Source organism: Dryobates pubescens, chromosome 9 (genome assembly GCF_014839835.1).
Source record: "Dryobates pubescens isolate bDryPub1 chromosome 9, bDryPub1.pri, whole genome shotgun sequence".
NCBI classification, from domain to species: Eukaryota; Metazoa; Chordata; class Aves; order Piciformes; family Picidae; genus Dryobates; species Dryobates pubescens.
Genome location: NC_071620.1, coordinates 14735376 through 14760986, shown reverse-complemented (window position 1 = coordinate 14760986; position 25611 = coordinate 14735376). Strand labels below are relative to the sequence as shown.

The window sequence follows — 25611 nt, the reverse complement described above, 5'->3', positions numbered from 1 at the left end:
AGGGAGAATACTCAAGTGACAAAACCAAACCCAAACCACACTTTTCATGGTGCTGTGTACATAAAGACTGTGTAACTTACAGTTGGGATGCAGATCTTGCTCAAGGGATTGCCATCCAACATGTATGAGCTGTTGAAGGTCATGTATCCATCATAGCATTGAGGCGCCTGAGGAATAACACTGCACAGCAGTTTACGCTTCTCCTCTACCTTTTTCCTTATGTGCAAGTAGTCAAAATATGGGTTGGCTCTCTCAGAACTGTAAGGCTGAATCTCCTCCAGCTTCAGAGAATCAGCAATAGCTGCCAGCGACTGCTGGGTCTTCTCCTTAGCCTGCAGTAAAGAAGGGCTGGCTTGCACGGGCTGAGGCACACGCAACGCCTTTCTTTTACGTGGAGGATGGACCTGAGCATCCTCCTCTTCAGTCAGTCTAATCCTTGCTTTCAGAGACACTGAGGACTCTGACTCTTTTTCTGATGTCAGCGTGAAGCCAAGGGGATTCTGCTTCCCCTGGCTGGCAAGCATATTTGCTCTGTTCCTCGTGATTCTTTGAGGTACTTCTTGCTGTTCCACCTTCTGACCCTCAGCAATTTCTTCTTCCAGTTTCACTGTTTGGCCGTATTTCTGCACCTCTTCCTGTGCCATCTGTTGTGAGCTATTATCCAAACTAGATAAAGAGGAAAACTGTGGTGGATCATCTGTCAACACATTTTCTCTGTCTGCAGTGCAGGGTTTGTTAGTAGCTGATTCGTTCGTAATTCCCTTTGACATTCCTGAACTTAGTTCACAGAGCTCAGTGTTGGCTTTACTATTAACAACATGCACTGCAAACAGCTTCACTTGCTGCCCTTTCTCATTTCTGATGTCTGAAGCATCTGCTGTGCTACCACCTGCTTCACTCTGAGCATTCTTGCAAACTGCTTGACTGACTATGCAGGAGTTTACCTGTAATTGTGAACTGCTCTCACTTTCAGGGGTGTCTTTTTCTGTCACTGCCATAGGTGAATCGTTCACCCTCTCACAGCTCTGTGAAACATCCTTGGCAGAGCCCTCAGAACACACAGCAGTGGGTCCATCAGCCTTCTTGATGTTTGAAGGGCAGAAAGCATTTTCCAGCTCTCTGGTACTAGTAGTATCTGTATCCAAAGCAGTTTGAACTAGATTTTGGGCTGTAAATGAATCTTGGCTGCTAACGCCTGGTAAAGAAATGTGCTTAGACCCATCTGGGAGTGGCTGGGCCGGTAAAGAACAAGGCGACTGTGAAGGCAACAAAGATGCAGATTCTTGAGAAGTGGAACTTCCCTTAATCTCAGCATGCTGAGGCACAAATTGAGACATTTGTTGCTCTTTTAATGTCCTGTTTTCAGAACTAGGTGTTGCTGTACCACTGCTGGTGTCTTGCTCTGCTACACTATAACCTGAGCTGCTGCACTCATTGTTTAATGCATTGAGTCTGTCAAAAGGCACATCCCACCGTTTGGTTTGCTGAGTCACACTGCTTTGCCCACATGGCTCTAAATGCATGTTAGAGTCTCCTGAGGGGCTCATCTGAGGGCTATTCTTAACAGTACCTGTACCCACTGCTGCCTGCTTGTTGCTAACCGTTGGAGACGATGTGAAGTTTGACTGCAAACCGGACATACTGTTCTGAAAGTCTCTTTCCAGCATGCTGAATGGCAGTTCTGCTTTAGGAGAAGTGCTAGCAAAGGCCTGAGGTGACAGCAGAGCACTCTGGCTATGTTCTTCTGATATCCGGTGCTGTCTGCTAGGTTCAGGAACAGCAGCAAGCACATTGCACCTTTGAACCTCCACCAGAGGTCTACACTCATTCAAAACCAGTTTAGCATCTTCGACAGATACTGATCTGATGCACACTGTTGCAAACCTGCTTGTTAAAGATGGCTTGGGGCGATCTGGCAACTCGGCCAGACCATCAGGCTCCTTTTCAAGGAGGGCTGGTGATCTGACACTCACCAAAAACGGTGACTGCGAACAAGACATCTGGGAGTCAGAACCTTCTGGCATAAGGTCTGAGTTGTACTCAGTTACAGGCCGTGGAGTCGTTACCGTGGCATGGCAGGAGTCCTCAGAGCTTGCAACTGAAACCATGGACACTGACCTGGAGCTCAGACCTGGCTTTTCACTGTCTGATTTGGGGGATCTATTGAAGTTCTCTAAAGCCAAGGAAGGCTTTACAACATTGACACTTCTGGTGTCTACTGATTGCGATCTACTACTTGTAGCATCTTTCTGTTGCTTGTCCTTCAGGCAGACATCTGGCAGCTCTGAGCTTTTCGAACGAATCAGTTCTTTGCTTTTTGCCTCAGCTAAGGAGTGTTTTGGTTTCTCTTTCATCTTGTTGAGTTCCAAAGAAGTGCGGTTTCTTAAACGTTCCTTCTCTTTCTGTTTTATTTTCTCTTTGTGTTTTCTGTGCCACTGCTCTATTTCTAGATCTTTAAGGCTAAGCATTCGTTCAAAACTTGTCTGCATTAAATCATCATTGACTAATCTCTTTTCTTTAGGCCGAGCATCCTTTGGGGGAGGAGCTGGTTTAGGCTTAATTTTCTCATGTTCAAGTTTCAGCTTAAGCAAACTGCTCTGGTGCAGTTTCTCTTTATGTTTGTCCCGCTCTTTGTATCGGTCGATATCTTTCTCTTTTTTGTCCTTCTCCCTGCCATCTGGAGTTTTCAACAGGTCATCTTTTGGTTTTTCTTTCAAAGATGCCAGTTTGTCATGTGCCGTTTTGGTGCTTTCTGTGACACTGCACCTCCTTTCATCCTGCAGGTGCTTTGAGTTTGCTGTTGATGACATCTCCTTGTCTTTGCATCTGTCTTTTTTGTCAAGCTCCTTTTCTTTCGTTCTGTTTTTTTCTGATTTAGTATATTCAGATTCTTTATCGGACTGTTTGACTTTCCTTTCAGTGCAGTGTTTTTCTTTGCTTTCAGCCCAGTGTCTGTCTTTATCGGCCTTCTCTTTATCATGTTTCTTATCAGGTTTCTCTTTATTTCTTTCTTTGTCATCAGGTTTTTTAAGAGTACCCAGGCTTTTGATTTTATCATTGTCCTTATGGCATCTTTCTGCTTGTTGGAAATTGGGCTTCTCCTTGACTTTCTCTATATTTTCATTTACTTCTGCTTTTTCTTTTACCTTTTTCTCCTTTTCTCCAATTTTTCTTTCCACTTTTTCAATTTCTTTTGCTGAGGTTCGTTTTTCAGTCTTTTCTTTATTTTCCTTTAAATGCTTTTCCTGCTTTGCAGCATCTGTTTCTTTTTCTATTAAATTCACGCTGACAGCCCCACCCTTAAAAACAAGGAACAATTCCATCTCTTTACCTACAAGCATCATTTCTTTTTCTTCTTTTGCATCTTTTATTCTTTCGTCCTTCAGAAACTTCTCATTTTCTTTTTTGCTTTTCTCTTTCTCTCTCTCCTCTTTAGCATTTCTCTGGAACGGTCTTTCCTTAACTAATTTATCTTCTTTTGCCACAGTTTTCTCCAGCTTTGATTTTCTGTCTGAGGAAAGAGATTCATGGTCTAGATTTAGCAACATGTCTTCATTTTCATCACTTTTGAAGAAGTTCTCTTTCCAAAATTCTCTGTCAAACTCAATGCTTCTTTGAACCTCTTTCACATTATGTTTATGTTTTTCCTTCTCTCCATCCTGTTCCTTTTTGTGCTTCTCCTTTTCTCTTTCTTTGTGCCTTAATTTATGCTTTTTAAGAGTTTTACCTTCCTTGTCAATCTTTCTCAGAGTATACTCTGAACTCTCAAATGCTGAGCTATTATCTTCCTCTTTCCTTTTAGGACTGGATTTTTCACCAGCCTCTAAGTGAAAATCCTTCTGATGGTGCTTGGTTTTTTCTTTGTGCTTGCAAGATTTGCCACTAGAACTTTCTACCAGATACTCAGAATCAGTGTTGTGATCATACCGCACTAAATCAGATTGCAAAGTTATTTCAGAATCTCCTGGAGATAGGCAGGTTTTGGTGTTCTCTTGCTTTAGTGGTGATGCCTGCTTTTCACTTAATCCACAGGGGTGCTTTGGAGACTTGCCAGCAGAGATATGAAAGAGATGTATAGAAGAATCTTCTTTTGGGGTGAAAGACTTCTTAAAGGTTTCTTCCTCTCGAGTTTTATCTAACGAATCTAACCCAGAAGCAGCTATATTTGTTACTCTAGCATTTTCTTGCTTTAGTTCTTGATTCTCTTTGTTTTTGCTCTGATTTTTTAGTTTTCTCTTAACTTTGCCTTTTTGCTTGTGTTCATTTGGAACCATATATTCTTTTTTCACTCTTACATCCGAGTTTGATGTCTCTGAAACAGAGCAAGGAGTGACCACTTTCTTGTCCTGAAGTATTTCTTCATCTGAGCTCTCTGAACTTGAATACAGAACTCTAGACAGTTTCTGCTTTTTGCTTTTAAATGATTTTGAAAAGGTAACCTTTTCCTGTTTCACAAATAAGCTGTTCTTCTCACCTTCAGCCTCATCCTCTTTCCTTAAGTCTTTTCTAAGGATGTGTTTGTCATCAATCATTTTTTTCATTTCATCTTCATCATCATCTTTGAACTCATACTCATCAAGAGCAGGTGGAAGTGGTGCCTTACTGGGGACTGTCTGTTTGCTGTCGTTGGCTACTGAGTCCTTTTCTGCTTCTGAATCAACATTTGCCTCTACGATGGAAGAGTTTACAGATGGAGGTTCTTCAGAATCTAGAGTAAGGAAACCAAAAGTTAGCTGAGTATTGATGAGACTTCAGGACAAAATAATTCAGTTTAGCAGTCATGCTGCTGAACAAAGGAAGAAAGAAAAGAAAGAACCCATTCAAAATCCACAATAAACCTTCTCCCTAGAGTTCAGCTTTTTAAAACTTAAGGTTGTGAAACCAAATTCCTCCCCACACTTTAGAGCTCTCGCTCAGGTATGTAAAAACCATTGATTAGTGTTTATATCCCAGTCTAATAAAAGCAATTACCTTAAATCTTGTAATCCTCACCTACTGTGCCTAATTACACCCTTGGGGAAGTGTGGCTGGAAAGCTCTTTGGCAGAAATGGACCTGGGGGTTCTAACTGACGAGTGGATGAACACGAGCCAGCAGTGTGCCCAGGTGGCCAAGAAAGCCAATGGCATCCTGGCCTGTATTAGAAATGCTATGTCCAGCAGAAGTAGGGAGGTGATTGTCTCCCTGTACTCAGCACCGGTGAGGCCACACTTCAACTGCTATGTCCAGTTTGGGGCACCTCAATACAGGAGAGATGTCGAGGTGATGGAGTAAGTGCAGAGGAGGGCAACAAAGCTGGTGAAGGGCCTGGAGAATAAATCTTATTAAGAGCGGCAGAACGAGCTGGGGCTGTTTAGCTTCAAGACAAGAAGGCTGAAAGAAGACCTCATCACTCTCTACAACTACCTGAAAGGACATTGTAGAGAAGTTGGTGCTGCTGATTATCAGCGATAGGACAAGAAGGAACAGTCTCAAACTGCAGCAGGGTAGGTTTAGGCTGGAAAAGGTTTTGCACGGAAAGAGTGGTCAACCATTGGAACAGGCTGTCCAGGAAGGTGGATGAGTCACCATCCATGGATGTGTTTAAAGGTCATTTAGAAGTGGTGCTTGGGGATATGGTTTAGGGGTGAACTTTGCAGAGTAAGGTCAATGGTTGGACTTGATAATCCCAGGGGTCTTTTCAACCTGAATGGCTCTATGATTCTATAATCTGACTCTTTCTCAAGGACATTGTACCATGATGACTCATTCCTCCAGGAATTCATCACCTCTTATTCTCTCTAACAACTACATGAGGTTCCTCCATATGAACTATTTGGCCATTTTTCAACAGCAGGTAAGTTTTTATTCTTGAAAGATAAAAAGTTGCTCATGTAAAGAAATTTCCTCATGAATCTTTATATCCCTGAGTAAGTGGAACCAAGTTATACCCTTGTGAGATACTAGGTCCCATTCATCTACTAAGGATGTGAAATAAGTGCCTTGGGAGATATTTTCCCCCAAGAAGTGCTCTCAGAAACCACTTTGTATCCTAATAAATATGGTTATTTTCTCTGTATCTTTCTATGATAAAAGCACCATTCTGAGGTGGGGTTAATTTGTGAGCTTATTGAAGAAAGAAGGAAAAAACAAAGTCAGAATAACCACTTCAGAGAACTCAATTCACCTGGAAGATTTGAAAACTACCCCTCAGCAATAGCAATTGCTACCTACAGCAAAAGATTAAACCAATCTGATTTCAGGTGAATTGATGCACTTGAGGTTATGTCATTAAACAGCTGTTCCTACCTGAGCAACTCTCATCATCAGAGATGGGCACCTCCCTTTTCAACAGCATTTCCAGCTCTTCAGTTTCAGCAACATCAACGGGTCTCTCTCCGTGCTTATTGGCTTGAAATGGATTTCCACCATGTCGAAGCAGCAGCTTCACAATCTGCAGCAATAAATTAAGGTTTAGGTTTTCCACAACATGTTAATTAACCAGCAGAAAAATCTTCTGCTGCACGTGAAATGTGGACAACCCTGAACTCTTTCCTACGAGACTGAGACTGGAAACCAAGACTTTGGCAACTAGAATGGAAATGTCACGTGCTCACCATCTACTCATAAAACAGGTAATGAAGACGATTAAAGAAGTTGTCCCCTGTTACACAGACATTTCATCCTGATGAAGAAAAGCAGCAATATTCTTTTATTCCTGCTGTTCTAGCATTTTTTCACACAACTCATCTGGTTCCTCACCTACCAAGCTCTCTAGTCCTCTGCTCCTGATTCACCTCCTTGCTCCCCATTTTATAGTGCTTAATTCTATGGAACAAGAAAAGCTTTTCAACTAGCAGTACTGTTGGTTTCCACAGCATTCCAGAAAAGCCCTGAAGAGATTCATGTATCTTCCCCATCCTTAGTTGAATACAGTACAGAAAAAACATCAATTTCTCTAGCACCAAGGGCAAAAAAGCCCTGTTAAAGTTAGAATGACACCAAGGTCATTGCATTTTCAGCACAGAATCCAGTGTGAGTTACTTTTCTGTTCTACATAGTAAGAATGGGGAAATTCATCAGGCACTGATATGATAACATGACCCTCTTTACTTTGAAGGTACTAGAGAACTGGAGCAGGCAGCCCAGAGAGGTTGTGGAGTCTCCTTCTATGGAGAAATTCCAAACCGACCTGGACATTGTGACCCTGGGCAACCTGCTGTGGGTCACCCTACTCTAGCAGGGGGTTTGGACTGGATGACTTCCAGAGGTTGCTTCCAAACCCCAACATGCTGGGATTCTGTGTGATTCTATAAAGATACAGCAGAGTAATTCCTGCATTTAGTTTGCAGAAAACAAGACCAGATTCAGAAATTAATGTAAAATACCTACAGTGCTCCATTTAGCTTCTCCACTAAGCTATTATTAGTGAATTTAAAAATTAAAAGAATATATATATACACACACACCAGTGCTGTTTCAAACTCCATATGCAAATGTGTAAAAATAAATATAGGTAGATGGATGACAGATGGAAGGATGGATGGATGATTTTGGGAGTCTGGAGAGGTCCCAGTTGAATGGAAGCTGGCAAACAGCATCCCAGTTTTCAGTAAGAGAAAGCAGGAAGACCCTGGTAATTACAGGCCTGTCAGTCTCACTTCAGTGCCTGGTAAAATTGTGGAGAAGGTTGTTCTGGATGTTACTGAAAACCACTTGAAGGACAATGCAGTCAGTGGTCATAGCTAGCACCAGCTCATGAAGGGAAAGTCCTGCTTAACCAACTTAATTTCCTTTTATGACAAGGGCAACCATCTGGCTGATCAAGGGAAGCCAGTAGATCTGGTGGTTTGAGATTTTAGCAATCCTTTTGGTATGGTCTCTTACAGTGCCCTTCTGGATAAAATGTCCAGCACACAGTTAGACAAGTCCATAATATGATGGGCAAGCAATGAACTGGCTGACAGCTTAGATTCAAAGAGTTACAGTAAGTGGGGTCACATCAAGCTGATGGCCAGTCACCAGTGTAGTTCCCAAGGGCTCACTTTTAGGGTCAGTTCTCTTCCATGGTTTTACAAATTATCTAGGTTCAGGAACTGAATGGAAATGAAATAAGGTTGCTGACAATGCTAAACTAGGAGGAGCTGTGGACTCCCTTGAGGGCAGAAAGGCCTTACAGAGGGATATTGGATAGACCAGGGAGCTGGGCAATCACCAACTCTCTGACTTTTTACAAGAGCAAGTGCGAGCTTCTGCCCCTGGGAGAGGGCAATCCTAGTTGTATGTACAAACTGAGGGATGAAAGGTAGCCCTGCAGAAAAAAGATCTGGGGGTTTGGGTTGATTGCAAGTTGAATAGGAGTCAACAGTGTGCCCTAGCAGCCATGAGAGGTAGCCTCAGTGGTCGAGATGAGAGGTACCCAGGGAGGTTGCGGGTGCCCCCTCCCTGAAAGTGTTCCAAGGCCAGGCTGGACGAGGCCTTCAGGGTGTTCCTGCCAAAGCCAAGGGGGTCAGAACTGGATGATCTTCAAGGTTGCTTCCAGCCCAAACCATTCTATGGATGGATGGATAAATGGAAGGATGGAGAGAAAGATTTACAAACAAACCCACAGTATACTGTTTGGAGACATTCTGCTTTTGAGAATTTCACAAAATAGAAATCTCACTAAGAAAAAGTCATTTAACTGTTTAATTTATTTAAAAAGTAAAAGTGAAACTTGTAAATACTTGAGAAAACTGAGAATACCTGGCAATAGAAGCAAGATGAAAAGCGAGATGTGACAACCAAACCAAATTTAAGATGCCCTCAAAACAGCAGAAGCAGAAATACAAAGCTGTATGACAGCAATCAGGGTAGTCAGGATTTGTTCTAAAGAAGGAGCATTTCATACCTCCTCTTTATTGCCCTCCCACTCTTGCTGTACACTCACATTTCTGTGCCCACTACTAGCAGAGTCATGAAGCGGTGTATCATCATCCAAGCCCTGGGTGTTCACATCAGCTCCTGCTGCGATCAGGACTTTCGCGACATCATAGTAACCAACGTTACAAGCTTCATGCAGCGGTGTCCAGCCTGTGGCAAAGAGTGGCAAGCACAAGTTGGAAAGATTTAAGAGTTGTTTTGTTTTTCCTCCTGTGTGATCTCTGTTGCCTCGAAACACTTCAAAACACACTTGCACACAACAGCTGCAGGAAGGTAATGCCATCCATCTGATGGACAACACTTGCTTTGTCAACTCTAAACCTCATGCCAAATTCCAAACTTCACTGTGATTACACTGAACACAGAAATCATTAATCAAATAGGAAAAAACCAAAATCTGGCAAAAACACCCCAGCCTAAACATGTTAAAGTTGTTTAGCCAGTAAGCATTTGACCACAGTGTTAAGTACATATAAATAATACTATTCTATATGGAAACAGTTCAAAAATCACAGTATGGGAAAGGACAAATACAGCAAATTACCACAACCAGTGCTCTTTCAGAGCTGCTGAACATGGACAAGGAATCACTACCAACATTCAGCTATCTAACTAGTCGAGATAGCGAGCCATGAATAGATACTGGCAGACGACTTGGTCCTGCTACTTCCCAGAATACTATATTCTTGACAGTTTTGGTTTCCACATTGACAAGCTGAAGTTCAGAGCTCGTTTTTTTGTAACGCAGCCTCAACTGAAGAGAGCAATCAACCTCCACATGCTATATTCCTCACCTCAGTTTCCATATTCCTCTCCCCACCTTGGTGCCTTCTACTAAGCTGCCCTGAACTTCCAGTCTGCTGCTTCTGCCTTCTCAAAGCCCAGTTCTAGGGAAAGCATTCACCTTTTGTTTCCAACTTAATCAATGCAGGTCTGGAAGGGGTTATACACTTGAATTGTGTGTGTAATCAGTAATGGCCTTGAACATCTGTGAACAGGAGGTACAAGAAACTCCTAATTTATCTAATCCTTCAGCAAGGTAACTTCTCACCTTCATCTTACTCAATTTCTCAACTGCCACTCACTTGAATAAAAATAAAGCTAAAAAAATAAAAACACTCTACCTTATTCTAGACCAAACCCCTTCTTCCTGATCTTCATATACCACATTTCTTCTCCACTCATCATTTGGGTCACTCACTGCTTGGCTACCTGCTCCTTCTTTCCATCTTCTTGTCATTCATCCTTTTCTCACTTATCCACAAGCATAACAATTCTGCTCTCAGTCCTCTGATCTCTGTCCTCTTTTCCCTTATACCCTCCCTGATTCATTCCTCTCTGTGTTTTACTGCTGTGCTTTCCTACCCTATCACAATGTCCAGCCTGCCAACTCTAGTCCTGGCAAGCTCTCAACATCTGTTTCCTTTACTCTCGTTCTCATACAGCAGTATCATTCTGGCAGATATCCCATGAGCAGGGTTATGTCCTCCCTTACTAATTCATTTTCTCCTCCTTTAGTTCTGCCAGATTCTTAGCTAAAATCTCTAATTATCTCTAAACTTCACTGCATCCTGAATTTTTATTTTTCTCCACTCATGACTCACTGCTCAAATCTTCCTGCTCTTCTTAACTTCATCCCCTACAGCCACCTCTACTCCTCACTTGGAATTACCAATGGAAAAGTATCTCACTTGATCTCAATCACATCCTCCCAAGTTCTGAATGAAGTCTTTAACAACTTGTTCCTAATTGATTCTTAAAACCAGCTCTCAGTCATTCTCCTCAGCCTTTCATCTGCCTTTACAATTAAATTAAGGTGGTGAAGAGTCTAGAGCACAGGTCTTCTGAGGAGAACCTGAGTGAACTGGGGTTGTTCAGCTTGGAGAAAAGCAGGCTCAGGAGAGATTTTCTTGCTCTGAACAAGTCCCTGGAAGGAGGTTGTAGAGAGGTGGGTACTGGTCTCTTCTCCCAAGTAAGAATAGGACAAGAGAAAATGGCCTCAAGTTGTGCCAGGGGAGATTTAGATCAGATATTAGAAGAATCTTCTTTACTGAAAGGGTTCTCAAACGCTGGATCAGGCTGCCCAGGGAAGGGGTGGAGTCACCATCACTGGAGGAATTTGAAAGCCACGTAGATGTGGTGCTGAGGCACACTATTTAGTTATGACCTGACAACGGTGGATTAAGAGTTGGACTTGATGATCCTAAAGGTCTATTCAGACCTAAGCGATTCTGTGAATTACAGCAGGCGAAGTTAGCAACTGATAATGAGATTGTAGGTTGTGTGAGGAGATGCAGAGTTTAGTAACAGCTAAGGTGGCAGCAACATAATGTAGGTTGGCTCATTACAGGGACAGCTAATGTGCACCAAAGCAGACAAGTGTGTGTAGCTTGTACTTGTGTCCATGTTGAGCTCATATCTAGGGCTAACCCCCAGCAGTTACTTTATCACCTGATAAGCCCTCCTCAGGAAGAGAAGGGGGATCAGGAAGAGGACAAAAGACCCATGGGTTGAAATGAAAAAGGATTTAATGAGACAACAAAATTGATCACAACGCCAGGACGAAGTGTACAAAGTTATACTCAGCCCAGCAAAGGTGCATCAGTCCCAAAGAGCAGGAAAAGGAAGAGGAGCAGGTTCAGGAGGCGTCCAAGCAGGAAGCTATAGCAGAAAAGTCCTCTCTCCTCTGACTTTCCCCTTTATATTGAATGTGAGGTTTATGGACTGGAATCCACCTGTAGCCACCTTGTCAGCTGTCCTGGCTGACTCCAAACTGATAATGGCCCACAGCCCAGCACAACCAGGACACCATGTGATCCAGTCCTCCTAGATGAATGATCATTTTTGATGTGTCAGTATTTGCTGTCACTCCACCACTTCCCTGGACAGCCTACTGATGGGTTGTCAACCCTTTTGGCAAAGAAATTGTTCCTAAAATCCAAACACTCTACAAAGTCCAGAAGGCATGCACAGGTATTTTTGTTAACACCCAGTATGCAGAGGCCCTGGCCACAGATTAAACCTCCAGGTATTGTAAAAACATATGTACCACAGTGTCCCAGTATTCCAGGAATAAAACCCATGCTTTGAGAGTGTCTAAGTTTTATGTCCTATTTTTTATTTGCATATAGCACAAACTGAACTTTAATCTCTGACAGCAACTTAAGCACTAAACTTTGACATCACACAGGCAAGAGAATGTGCAGCAACTTACCTGCAAAATCTTTCACGTTGACATTTGCACCTAAGCGGATCAGCTCCTTCACTTGTTTGGCATCCCCTCGGATTGCTGCCATGTGTAGAGGAGTTTCCCCTCTCTCATTTCTCTTGTTCACTTTGTCTTTTTGCCTTGAAGAAGAGGTGGAAGTTTTCTTTTGTGATGGTGGTGTTTGCAAGGGGTGATTTAAGGTGGAATCTACAAAATAAGTTTTGAAACAGTCACTCTAAGTTACTTCAAGACTGTTTTTACCTCACCTCGTGCTAACACTTGCATGACAATAATCAGTGAATGATTGTATTTAAATAAATGATTTTACATTTACCAGCACAATGTCTATTTGCAGTGTGCAAAAGGGTGATGTGCAAAATTTCACTGTTGTTAAAATTGGTTTCAAGGACAGATGAAGTTCATCTGAAATACCAGCTCCACCTACTCTGCTATAAATTCTGCTAAAACAAGACAAAGCATGACCATACAGATCCCAGAATCGTTTTGCTGGGAACCAAATCAACCTTTTAAGATCCTCGAGTCCAACCATTATCTAACACGACCAAATCTGGTGCTAAACCATGTCCCTCAGCACCATATCTCTGCCTATTTTTAACGGGGACTTAACCACCTCCCTGGGCAGCCTGTTCCAGAGTTTGAGAATCCTTTCTGTGAAGAACTTTCTTTTCATTTCTAGCCTAAACCTCCCCTGGTGTAACTTAAGGCTGTTTCCTCTTGTCCTATCACTTGTTACTAGGCAGAAAAGACCAACACCCTCCTCACCCTAACCTCCTTGCAAGGAGTTATGGAGAGCAAGAAGGTGTCCCCTCAGCCTCCTTTTCTGCAGATTGAGCAACCCCAGTTCCCTCAGCTACTCCTTTGAAGACTTTTGTTCTAGATCCTTCCCCAGCTTTGTTACCCTACTCTGAACCCACTCCAGCACCTTGATGTCTTTCTTGTAGTAAGGGCCAAAAACTGAGCCCAGTACTCAAAGTGTGGCCTCACCACTGCTGAGTACAGGGGACAATCACTTTCCTGGTTCTGCTGGGCACACTGTTGCTGATACAGGCCAGGATGCTGTTGGCCTTCTTGTCCACCTGAGATCAGTACCTATCCTGCTTCCCCTTCCTCCAGCACAATTCTGTTCTATTTTTATGTATGGGGAAGGAACACAATCTTGTGTATTGTATTCCTCAGCTGCACCAACACAAACCTTTTGGGGTAGATTAGGTAATTTATTAAGGAAACACAGCTATTAATTTTTAAATGCTAATTTTATATACCTGCAGAATATACACTTTTAATATAAAGATTTTTTTACATACAGATGGACCAAGGAAAGCTTGAAGTTCTGAATTGAAATCAAGGTGTAACCCCTCTCCCATTAAATCCTAAGGAAACAATCCAGCTTCCTTCTACCTTAAAAATCCCACTCTGAATTGAGACAATAGGACAATGGTTAAATTTCCTACAAATACAAATAACCTTCAGGTTTTTTAAGAGTGCATATGGGACAGTGTTTGAGAGGCAAAAAGACATTGAAGTAAAGAGATTCTCAGGTTCTACAGCTCTCATAATGCAAAAGTTTGCACCTAAATACAGAAGGTCAAGAATTTTTCATCAGTTACACATCAGTGAAAAATAGTTTTCAATAGAACTGGGAGCAATGTAACAAATTCCAGTAAAAATCATGGATTCTTCAAAGACATCAGGGTTCAGAATACTGAGACTGGGACAGAACTAAACAGCCAAGAGGAAAACTGTTCACTTTGTAAGATCACCTGGGCTGTTGTCTCTTGCTGTCATCTGCATGAGAAGTGCCATCTGTTTGCGCTCTGACAGAGGATAGCCAAACAGAATGTTAACTGGTGTTGACTTCTTATTTGCAGCATCCTTCTTCAGTTTCTTTTTCTCTGGACCTTCCTTGTCTGGAAATATGGACATGCAAAAACTTAACTTGCAGTTCTGTTAGGACATTGTTTTAGAAATACAGCTGGTGACAGGTCACATACCTGAATTTACATCTCTAATTTACTGCACTTGAGTTAGTTTTGGTTACCTGCACTTCACAGCTATCAGAAGGATTACAAAGGAGTTCTAAAAGATGAAAACCCATGTTCACAGCAGCAATCCTAGAATGACAAGTTGGTAGGGACCCCAGGGATCATCTGGTCCAACCTTTCAGAGAATCACAGAATGTTAGTGGCTGGAAGGGACCTCCAGAGATCATCAAGTCTGACCCCTGTGCCAAAGCAGGCCACACAGGAACACATCCAGGTGGGTTTTGAAAGTCTCCAGAGAAGGAGGTTCCATGACCTCTCTGGGCAGCCTGTTCCAGTGTTCCATCACCCTCACTGTGAAGTAGTGTCTCCTCACATTCAGGTGGAACCTCCTGTGCTCTAGCTTGTACCTGTTGGTCCTGTCCTATCACTGTGCACCACCAAAAAGAGACTGCACCTTCATCCTGACACCCACTCCTCAGATCTCTCTTTGATCCTGATCTGTGTGTTTCTGAACCCAGCTTCTGAACCTGGTTGCCATTTGCTGCTGGATCAAGTCAGGGACTTCTCCAGTGCCTGCCCACAGTGGTGACATTGCTGTCAGGGGTTGGTTCCATACTGGTTTCTATCTTTTTGTCTCTATTTCATTTGATTGTTCCTCCTGTTCCTCTTTCCATTCCAGCTGGTTTAGTTTTTTTCCCAGCCCATCAGTCTCTCTCCCTTCATCCCTTTCTCTTCCCTTTGGGCAGGCAGAGGGGTTCACAGTGAGCCTCTGGCACTCATCTAGTGGTTGTCCCAGCCCTGAACCTTGGCATGTACAATGAGCTCTGTGTAAGAAACTGAGCCTCTTGAGAAATTTGGAGAACCTGCCTTCTGGTGGTCTTCCAGAGGTGACTGCTTTGCTACCAACAGAACTATGACCAAGACTCAGGGATAACTGTACTCTCTGAATACAACCAGATCCTTCCATCTTGATTGCAGAAGAGCCACATTAAGAATGGGATTTTACAGTCTTGAAATCTGTTCTAACAGAATATTGCCTAAATTGGAATTACCAGCCTGTGAAGAAAAGGTATCCTGAACAGATCATAGGAGCTTAGACTGCAGAAAATGTTCACTCTCCATAGCTACTTTAGCTCCATAACCTCAGCAACTTTTTCTTTCCTATGGAGGACACTACATCTACCAATCTTTCCCACTCTCCCTCCCCAAAGAGCTGACAGTTGTGTCACAAACCAAGACACTTAGGTGTCATTTCCTCAGTTTACTAGTTTAAACAAACAGGCCTCTAGAGATGACAACAAACACAAAAAATTGTTACTGCAACAGAAGCAAAGGAATAAGGTTAGAAAACAAGGAAAATGTGGAAAAACTATGCTGGCTTGCTAGGTCTTGCTAATGACAAGCGGGCAACTTTTATACTTAGCATCCTCTTTTTGCAGGGACAACAATATAAAACCATAACACATAATTAAAGGACAACACATTTTACCAAGGTATGGAAACAAGAAAAGGCTATACCTGTGTCTGAGTTCCGATCTTCGTTTCTGGATGGACTAATGGTAAAAGGAAGTTTCCGTTTTATGGAAGGCTTTTCTTTCATCTCCTTCCCCACATCACATCTATCCACTTTGGGATTCTTGCCATAGGAGGCAATCTTGTCCTTGCTCTAATATAAAGAAAAAGTATACTAAGTAGTTACAGAGCAAGAAGAGTTAAGTCTTATAAGGCTGAAAATGCAGGTGAGAATGTTATGTACCTGTGTGTAAGGATGTGCATTACAGAGTTTAAGCCAAACATTTTGCATTAACCTTACTAAAAATAATCAAGGTAATTAATTTCTTTTTAAAATTAGTATATTCTGTGTTGTTTCTGCTTCCAAATATCACTGTTGACTGCTGTTTGTTGTTAGAGCCTTGATTAATAAGCAAAGGAACACACACACTGGAGAAGAATTTGCCAAATCTTAACAATGATCCCAATTTCCTTCCTGGACCATAACATAATAATGACATTAAGAACACATTAAAAGCCCACCCTGCAATTCAGACTGTGAGCAGTAACACAGCAATGACAAAACAACTTTCCAACAACACCCCTCTGCTCCCACCTCACCCTGTAATCCCATGGTCATACAATGGTTTGGGTTGTAAGGGACTTCCAAAGGTCACCTAGTCCAACTACCCTGCAGTGAGCAGGGACATCCTCCATTAGATCAGATTGACCAGAGCCATCTCAAGCATGACCTTGAATATATCCAAGGATGGGGCCTCAACTACTTCCCTGAGCAACCATCCATCTATAATCACCCATAGAGAATTCTATTTCAACATGAAAAAAAAATGCATTGTTTCACTTTTAAAAGCAAGATTTACTAAGAAATTTGAAAATCTTTGAATAAACTTTTAAAACTAGTGTCAGTTTTGGAAGGAGTAGGTACAAGCTATCTGGAATATTTTTTTTTAGCTGGATAAATCTGGGATTTTTTGACTTATAAAACATACTCACAGAATCATTTTGGGTGGAAAAGACACTTAAGATCATTGAATTCACAACCATTAACTTGAAGATAAACACAGAAAAAGCTGGATGGGCACAATATGAAGTTATGATTATTCTGATAACATAAAAGGTCAAAGTATGTAAAAGAGAGAAGATCACTAAGAAGGCTGCTCTGCAATCCTAACGGTTTGACCCACCCCACTCAAGATGCAATACAGAATATTAACATAATCTCTTCATTACATATTGCAGAAACACATCACCCAGGCTCTGCCAGCTATCGCTGCTCCACAGCTTTATATGACTCTTAACAGATGATCAGATGAAACCACTAATATATCAGAACCACAGAATCATAGAATTGTTTCAATTGGAAAAGACCTTTAATTAAAACCATCAAGTCCAACCATTCTCTAACCTACCATGTCTGATGCTAAACCTCAGCACCACACCTCTGTGCTTTTTAAACACCTCCAGGAATAAGGATTCAACCACCTCTGTGGGGAGACTGTTCCAGTGTTTGAGAACCCTTTCAGCCTCCAACCTAAACCTCCCTAGATGCAACTTGAGGCCACTTCCTCTTATCCTGTCACTTGGTACTCAGAAGAAGGGACCAACACTCACCATGCTCCAAACTCCTTTCAGGAAGTTATAGGGAGTGAGGTCTTCTCTCAACCTCCTCTTTTCCAGGCTGAACAACCTCAGTTCCCTAAGCTGCTCTTCACAAGACCCATTCTCCAGATCCTTCACCTGCTTCTTTCTTCTTTGCCATTCTTTGGACACACTCCAGTACCTCAACAACTTTCTTGTAGTGAAGGGCCCAAAAGTAAACCTTTTCAAGGTGTGGCCTCACCAGTGCCAAGTACAGAGAGACAATTACTTCCCCAGTCCTGCAGGCCACACTATGCCTGATCTAAGCTAGAATGGAATGGAATGGAATAGAATAGGAGTAGAATAGAATAGAATTAACCAGGTTGGAAAAGACCTTTGAGATCATCAAGTCCAACATAGCACCCAATATCATCTAATCAACTAAACCATGGCACCAAGTGCCTCATCCAGTCTCCTCTTAAACACCTCCAGTGACGGTGACTCCACCATCTCCCTGGGCAGCCCATTCCAATGGCCAATCACTCTTTCTGTGAAGAACTTCTTCCTAACATCCAGTCTAAACCTCCCCTGGCAATGCTGTTGGCCTTTTTGGCTAACTGGGAACACACTGGCTCATGTTCAGCTGACTGTGAACCAACACTCCCGGTCTTTCTCTACTGGGCAGCTTCCCAGACACTCTTTCTCAAGTCTGTAGCATTCATGGGTTTGCTGTGACCAGTGTGCAGGACCCTGCACTTGGCCTCACCCCACTGGCCTCAGCCCATCAATCCAGCCTGTGCAGATCCCTCTGCAGAGTCTTCCTACTCTCAGGCAGCTCAACACTCTTCAACTGTGTATATGGGTTTTGTTAAATATTTTGACTGATGAACTGCTTCTTTGGCAATCACTGAATATTAATTTTGTGATGATCTAATTAGGAGGAGAGGCAATTAAAAATGAGCACTTTCAAACAGATAAAGATATGCTGAAAATGACAGAGCAGGCTATACACAGAGTACACTGAAAAACACAGGAGTATTTTGTTCCTTAGCTGTTGTAGAAATAATTAAAAAACCATTTAGCTACCACCAGTGGTAGACTTTCCCACTCAGAAGATACAGTGAGCTGGGTTTTTAAGGAGTCTGTACAGTAGTTAGTATTTATAGTGATGGTGATGAAATAGAGATGCAGACACAACTGGAGAAAGGGAGAAGTAAAGAGCACTGGCAAAAGGTAAATAAAATGACTAGTGAAATTAAAAATACAGCCTAAATGCAAATCAAAACTGAAAAATCCAGGATAAAATCAAGGTACTACAGACTGCTACAAAAAATCAACTGTGTAACCACAAGACTCCACATTAAAAACTAGAAAACATTTAGCAGCCTCCTGGACTCAATGTCAAGTAAAGGAAGGCAAGAGGAGGTATCAAACCCCATAGGCTGGAACATGGAAATAGATTTAAAGACTCAGCGCTCACTGTTCCAACCACTCCTGGGCCCTGTGATATCAGGGCCATCTCCTCTACAGGGTAGAAAGCAGGTTTACTTTAATGTGATCCATGGAAGCAACCAGAAAAGAAGATCTAAAATGAAGTTGATGTCCTGTATAAAGCAAGCTCTACCTTGAGAGTGTGGACTTTCTAAAAAGGTTCTTTAAGGTGAAAATTGCTAGTCACATAAAACACTGAAAACAAGATAATGGCCAGATACACCAACTACTGCTGCAAAGGCAGAGGCATTACATACACTCCATGCCACAGAATCACAGAATTGTCAGGGTTGGAAGGGACCCCAAGGATCATCTAGTCCACCCACCCTGCCATGGGCAGGGACACCTTCTACTCCATCAGGTTGCCCAGAGCCACATCCAGCCTGGCCTTAAAATCATCTGCTACAGACGCAGGGCATTTAATGGCCCTAGACTGCAACAGGAGACAACTCTATGGTGGTCAATGTAAGCATCCAAACAGGCTGGAATTTCCATCAGGCAAGGCTTGAAAGGAAAGATCTGGCAAACATCTGTCAAGAGCAGAGCACAGCCTATTCCACTCTGGGGCAAATGGGATGAACTCAATGTTTAATGTTGAGGAGGACAGAGTAACAAGGAAGTATTTTCTCTGTCCTCTCTGATGAGGAACACATTTTTCATCTGCTCAACAGAAAGTATCTTGGAAGGCTAATAAAAAGCAGTTTGGACCATTCCTTGATATCCCACTCCAGTTCTATTGTCTGGTAGAGCTACAATCAATGACAACAGACAAAAGGAGACAACAGAGTGCCACAGAATGTAGCAGCTGTACTCAGCCCTGGGAGAAAAAGTGTTCTTTTTCTGCCTATCAAAGCTAATTACATACTGAAGCACGTTCTGTATGGTATTCAGATGGCTTTGGGCACTATTGTTAGACTCTTCAAAGACATTTAATTTCTTACAAGGCCCAAATGTGTTTCTCCTTTGGACCACACATCTATCATTTGCTTCCCGAGTCTTGCCTGTGTGCATTCTGAAGTATAAATTCAGACAAATTTAAGTTTCATTATGTCCTTATGTTATAAAATATCTCATGCAGACATTAAATTTCTGTTTGCTGCACTTACCAGTGCAGCACCAGTTACACTTACCAGTTTTTTGATTTATTTTATGCTCCCAAGATAAGCAACTGGTATAAAATACATGAACCCTGAAGCATATATGACATAAACTCAGCTTATTAACAGGAAGGTTATTCCTAATGCTTTTTATGAGCTCTCTGCAGACCTCAACCCACACTATTTACTGGTTCCTAGAACAGCAAAAGCAGCATTAACTTCCACTGGACAAATATGAAAGATTAAGTTTCATAATGGTAACTTCACTACATCCCTCATCCAACAGCAGAATGCACAGCAAGGAAGAGCTAAAATTACCTCAGCTATGAAAGGAAAACCAAATCCTGCAAGTGTTTATAGTCTCCAGAAGAGAAGGCTGAGAGGGGATCTCATCAATGTTTATAAATATCTGAGGGGTGGGTGTCAGGATGAAGGCGTCAGGCTCTTTTCCAGTGATAGGACAAGGGGCAGTGCGTGCAAACTAGGACACAGGAGGTTTCACCTCAACATGAGGAGAAACTTCTTTACTGTGAGGATGACAAAGCACTGGAACAGGCTGCCCAGAGAGGTTGTGGAGGCTCCTTCTCTGAAGACTTTGAAAACCCACCTGGATGTGCTCCTGCATGGCTTGTCCTAGGTTGAGCCTTCTTTGGCAGGGGGCTTAGACTAGATGATCTCTAGAGATCCTTTCCAACCACTGGAATAGTTTTACACCATGTATTTAAGCCATTTTCAGAAGAAAGTAGACTTTTGGGGGGAGTGCTGTCCTTCAACATTACTGTTCATTTATAGAATCATTTTGGTTGGAAGAGACCTTTCAGATCATCAAGTCCAACCATTAACACGGCACTGCTAAGTCACTACTAAACCATGTCCCTCAGCAGCACGTCCACATAGCTTTGAAATCCTTCCAGGGATGGTGACTACATCACTGCCATGGACAACCTGTTCCTGGGCTTGACAACCCTTTGGGAAAGAAGTTTGTACTCATGTCCAACCTAGCCCTCCCCGGTGCAATATGAGGCTCTTTCCTCTAGTCTTGTCACTTGTTACTAGGGAGAACAGACTGAACCCCACCTCACTATAACCTCCTCTACCAGACTTGGTAGAGTGAGATAATGGTTGGACTTGATGATTATAGAGGTTCTTTCCAACCAAAAGGGTTCTGTGATTCTATACCCACTGTATATCACACAATTCCCAAACCAAATTCTCCATTACTCTAATCTTACATTATTCTTCGTGCCAAAGGGAATAGGAAGCCAGACCGAACATAACACTGCAAGCAGTTTATCAACTTCCTTTTTGGTATCAGTGTAATTAGCTCGCACAGTGATTCTGTACCTATGTCCTTGGTAAAAGGATTCTAAGGAATCCTGCTTTCACTGGCATCTTCATCTCAAATACCAGACAAGACAGAATCAGACATTTGTCCCTATTTCTAATTCCTGTACTGATGGATCAGTCTCAACAGCAGAGACACCTGTTGGAGACACCTGATAAGTACTAACCATCACCTGAACCTCTAAGCCAATGAAAGGGGTTTATGTGACCATTAAAAATAGAATAATTTAGTCCTGATGAAATAAATTAAATGAAAAATGAATTTCTAAATGAAATCAAAATGTTCCCTATTTGCTGGTGGTAAATCACAGAATGGTAGGGTCTGGAAGGAACTTCTGAAGATCAAGTTCAAATCCCCTGCCAAAGCAGGATCACCTAGGGCAGGTCACACAGGAACACATCCAGACAGGTTCTGAAAGCCTCTAGAGAAGATGACTCCACAACCTCTCTGGGCAGTCTGTTATAGGGCTCTGGCAGCTTTACAGAAAAGAAGTTTTTCCTCATTTTGAGGGTAGAACTTGCTGTGTTCTAGTTTGTATCCATTGCCCCTTGTCCTGTCACAGGAGACCACTGAAAAGAGACTGGAACCTTCTTCTTGACACCTGCCCTTAATAAGATCTCCTCTCAATCCTCTCTTTTCCAGACTAAACAACCCCAAGATCTCTCAGTCTTTCCTCATCAGACAGGTGTTCCAGCCCCCTCATCATCCTTGTTGGACAATCTCTAGTATATCCCTGTCCTTCTTCAAGGGGGGAGCCCAGAACCAAACACACTACCCCAGATGTAGTCTCACCAGGGCAGAGTAGATGGGTAGGAGAACCTCCCTTGACCTGCTGGCCACACTCTCCTTAATGCACCCCAGGATACCCCTGGTCTTCCTGGTAAATGACACCATGTTCACTCACACTTCTCATCCCTGGGAAGAGTGATTAATATCTTGATATGAATTCAGATCTTCTTTAATATTTTGTCTGCTTCAGAAGGCGACCTGAGTTTGCAGAGATTGTAGGGTATTGTAGGGATTCTGGGTACGCAGCCCAGAAATTGTAATTGCTACTGCTGTTAGCAGAGAGGGAGCAGTTAATAGGATCAGAGGCAGGATATGACTGTAGAGGAAGGTGTCAAGACAATCAGTGAATGCTGAAGTAGGCACCAGGATCGCTGCTATGTTCCTTCAACACCCACTTGGGAAACTAGCTCCATTTAATACAACAGCAGCAAGCAACAGGTAGAGGAGGTGAGAGGAAGTCAGAGGTGGAGAGTAGAGGAGGAAAAGGGGCCTTGCAAGTAAACTCTTTGGTTGCTTTATTTTCATTTAAACTCAAATTCCAGAGTAATCTCTATGTTAAACTGAAAGCCTATGAACTGCACTATAAAAATGGATAATCTAGTTCCATATACTCACACCTACAAATGTGTTCCAAGAATTTCAAGACATACCTTGAGCAAAGAAAGAGGGGGGAAAACAGGTAACTTTATAAAAGTTGATGAAAGTGAACAAAAGATGAAAATTCATTTTAACCTTTGTGTTATAGATTTTATAGTTTAAAATTCTGAGCAGAATAAAGTTAAAAAAAAAAAACAATCATTTTTTCTATCAGCTGCTGGTTATGCCTCCTGTGTTAAAAAGATTTTTTTAAAGTGTCAAGATAGTGAGAGTTTCTAGAGCCAGACAGTATTTTGGGGGTTTAAGCAACCTAAAAATCTTTACTTATTAACAAGTGTGTAAATAAAAAGGCACTCCTTAACAGCACTAAATTTCACTGCAGTAGCCTTCCTGTTCCTGCTGCCTGCAGGCCTTGGGCATTCCCCACTCTTTCCCAGTACTGAATGACACCTCAGTCAACTTGACCATATCCCAAACAAGAAGCAGAACAAAAAAACCCTGGAAAATCCAACATTTTTTCATCTCTTTACTAGTAAGCCAACTTCCTCTCCCCATTTTATGCTGTTATCTTCTTCTTCTTATCCAAGTAGCTCACCACAGCTAATAGAAACAACTACCTTTGCTTCACTTCACTGGGACCCGTAAAACAAACTGCAAAGAGACTACAACATTCAAAGTTTTCCATGCATGCTTTCAGAAGACAAATACAATGAGATGCTGGATCTTATCCTTTTATTTTTCAGCCCTCTGTGTCTTACAACCATTCATTGAGAGGTTTTACAGTGAATACAGACTTCAATAAAATAGTAAATATGACCACACACACACACAATCTCCTTTTCCAGAGAAGAGAGTTTTTAACATCTTTTGGGAGATAAATGGGATTCTGTCTCCTTAGGGCAATATACAACTCATCACTCACAAGGCAGAATATTCTTCTGCTACTCATTAGTACTACAGATAAACTTTTGTCTGGTGTGCAAGTGTATTCAGCAGACAAAATGAAAAAGAGGGCTATTCACAGCTAGGCTCCAGTTTGAAAATTAAGGAATAATTCTAAACAACAAACCACCCTGCAGTGTTTCTGGAGCTCCTACTCTCCCTCATTTTCCAGTACTCAAAAATGGATTGTACCAATTTTGAAGTGGATTCCCTTGTACAGGAGTTACTCGCCTGCAGCATTTGGCTTTCAAGTTCTCCTAATGGAGGGAACAAGCCCCAGTGTAACAAAGGAATGCAAGAAACTCGTGTTGGTTCATTGGATCTGTGTTTCAGAAATGTTTTATGTGATTGTTGCAGACACTATGAAATTAAATAAAATATGTACTATTGTTCTTGTGACTGTAAAAAGACTTTATATGGTGTAAGACATGGAAACTAAGCACTAATTTACATCAAATGAATCCAACACATCCAGCTTCCTTTTCAATTAAGCTGCAAGTCAGAATAAAAGGCAGAATTTCTGTTTCCTAGTTTAATTTTATTAAAACCATGTAAAACCTACAGGCTTTTTTTTCTTCACTCAAGAGATCAGATTACAGATTCACATTTACTTCTTCCCAACAAAAACCCCACAACAAAGCACGTACTCTTCACTTCACTGCAACTAAATGAACATGGATTTCACTTCGTTACCTTTCTTGCAGTTGTTTTTTCCACCATGGTGCTATCACTGTCAGAATTTGCAATGTGAACTGTTTTTGTAGACCCAAATTTGGGCATTTTATAGCTGTTTAGCTAGCTGTAACTTGTATCAGTGGATTCATCGTGTGCCTGAAAAACAAACAAACAGATGATATTATATAAATGTACACACTGCAGTGTCATGTCAGGACAAATGTTACTGCAGATGGTAGCCGAGCTGAAGAGTACCTTAAAAAAGGGATGACTAACAACACCTGACTTCAAGCATCCCACTTACTTGCAGCTCAATCCTTGGGGTGAAAATCATAAAGGTCTAACATGGTTGCTAATGGTGACAGTGTCATCAGAAAACCACCAAGTCAGTGATGAGGCTGAACTGCTTCAACTCCTTATCTCTTTGCTTGCTTAATGGGTCATCAGTTCAATACCTCACTTATTTTATAGGTAATAAGGCTGGGGAGGTGCACAAGATCATTTCTAGCAACACTCTGAAGAGAAATTAAGCTTTCTATCTTAATTATCTATCCAAAGTATTATGGAAAGAAGGTCAAATCTTGGTGATTTGCTATTTTTTTGCTGGAACAGAATAAATGTTAAAAGAAAAATCTGCTAGTTTCCCCTACAGCAAACTACATAAACCATCACTATAATATATGTACACACAACTCTAAGAGCTCTGTGAGGTCTCATCTCCAGGGTCCATCAAAAAGTGTCATTACAGATTCACATAATGAAAGAGGTTTGACTTGCCTTGACTTGCCTCTTCCACAGAATGAAGAGTCACTACTCTTCTAGGAGTGCCCAAATCCCCATCCATCCTTTCCTCCCTCCCTCCCAAGACCTAAACTATAGGCAACTCTTGGCTAAGATTAATACCATTGCATACAACACAGTAACATCTCACTTTCTTCTTCCAGAACAAGAGAGGAAGGACAATAGGAGAAGAAAAGTTCAAAATGCTCAATCCTAATGTCAGAAAAACAGGAAATGCTGCACTAAGGTCTGCTTTTTCCTTCCTTTCACTCATACCTGAGGGTTTTAAATTTACTTAACATGAACCACTTATGAAAACCAGAAAGAGTTTAATTAGAAACTCTCACATAAAACAACCTGAATCTTGCCTCCACTATGATGATAAAATACTATGAAATTCCCACTGTTCCATCCTTACCCAAGACAAACAAAACAACAGGTTATTCCCCTCATTTCTGTAGTGTCATCTGATCTTCTGCCACTGGTATGACCCAGAAGCAACAATATCCAGGACAACTCCAGACCCTGACTGTCAGCCTGCAGGAATGGATGAGCAAGAGGGAATGGTGTCAAGCTGTACCAGGTAAGTTTCAGGCTGGACATTAGGAAAAAAACACAAACCCAAAAACCACTGAAAGAGTTGTCAGACATTAGAACAGGCTGCCCAGGGAGGTGATGGAGCCACCACCCCTGG

The 25611-nt window shown here is 41.9% G+C and overlaps 1 protein-coding gene across 4 annotated transcripts in view; it reads right to left on the bottom strand.

Annotated features, from left to right (window-relative positions):
- The window catches only part of ANKRD12 (ankyrin repeat domain 12), a 62689-nt gene that overhangs the window by 16372 nt on the left and 20706 nt on the right, over nt 1–25611 (bottom strand). For 3 of the 4 annotated variants that reach the window (XM_054163986.1, XM_054163987.1, XM_054163989.1), the window contains exons 2-8: nt 24156–24293; nt 15630–15777; nt 13890–14036; nt 12115–12315; nt 8908–9050; nt 6288–6432; nt 81–4708 (exon numbers count right to left, since the gene is read on the bottom strand). In XM_054163986.1, the coding sequence (XP_054019961.1) occupies nt 81–4708; nt 6288–6432; nt 8908–9050; nt 12115–12315; nt 13890–14036; nt 15630–15777; nt 24156–24242 (5499 nt within the window). In that variant the 5' untranslated portion in view covers nt 24243–24293. The remainder of the gene's footprint in view (nt 1–80; nt 4709–6287; nt 6433–8907; nt 9051–12114; nt 12316–13889; nt 14037–15629; nt 15778–24155; nt 24294–25611) is intronic. The other variant, XM_054163988.1, reaches the window with a different exon arrangement.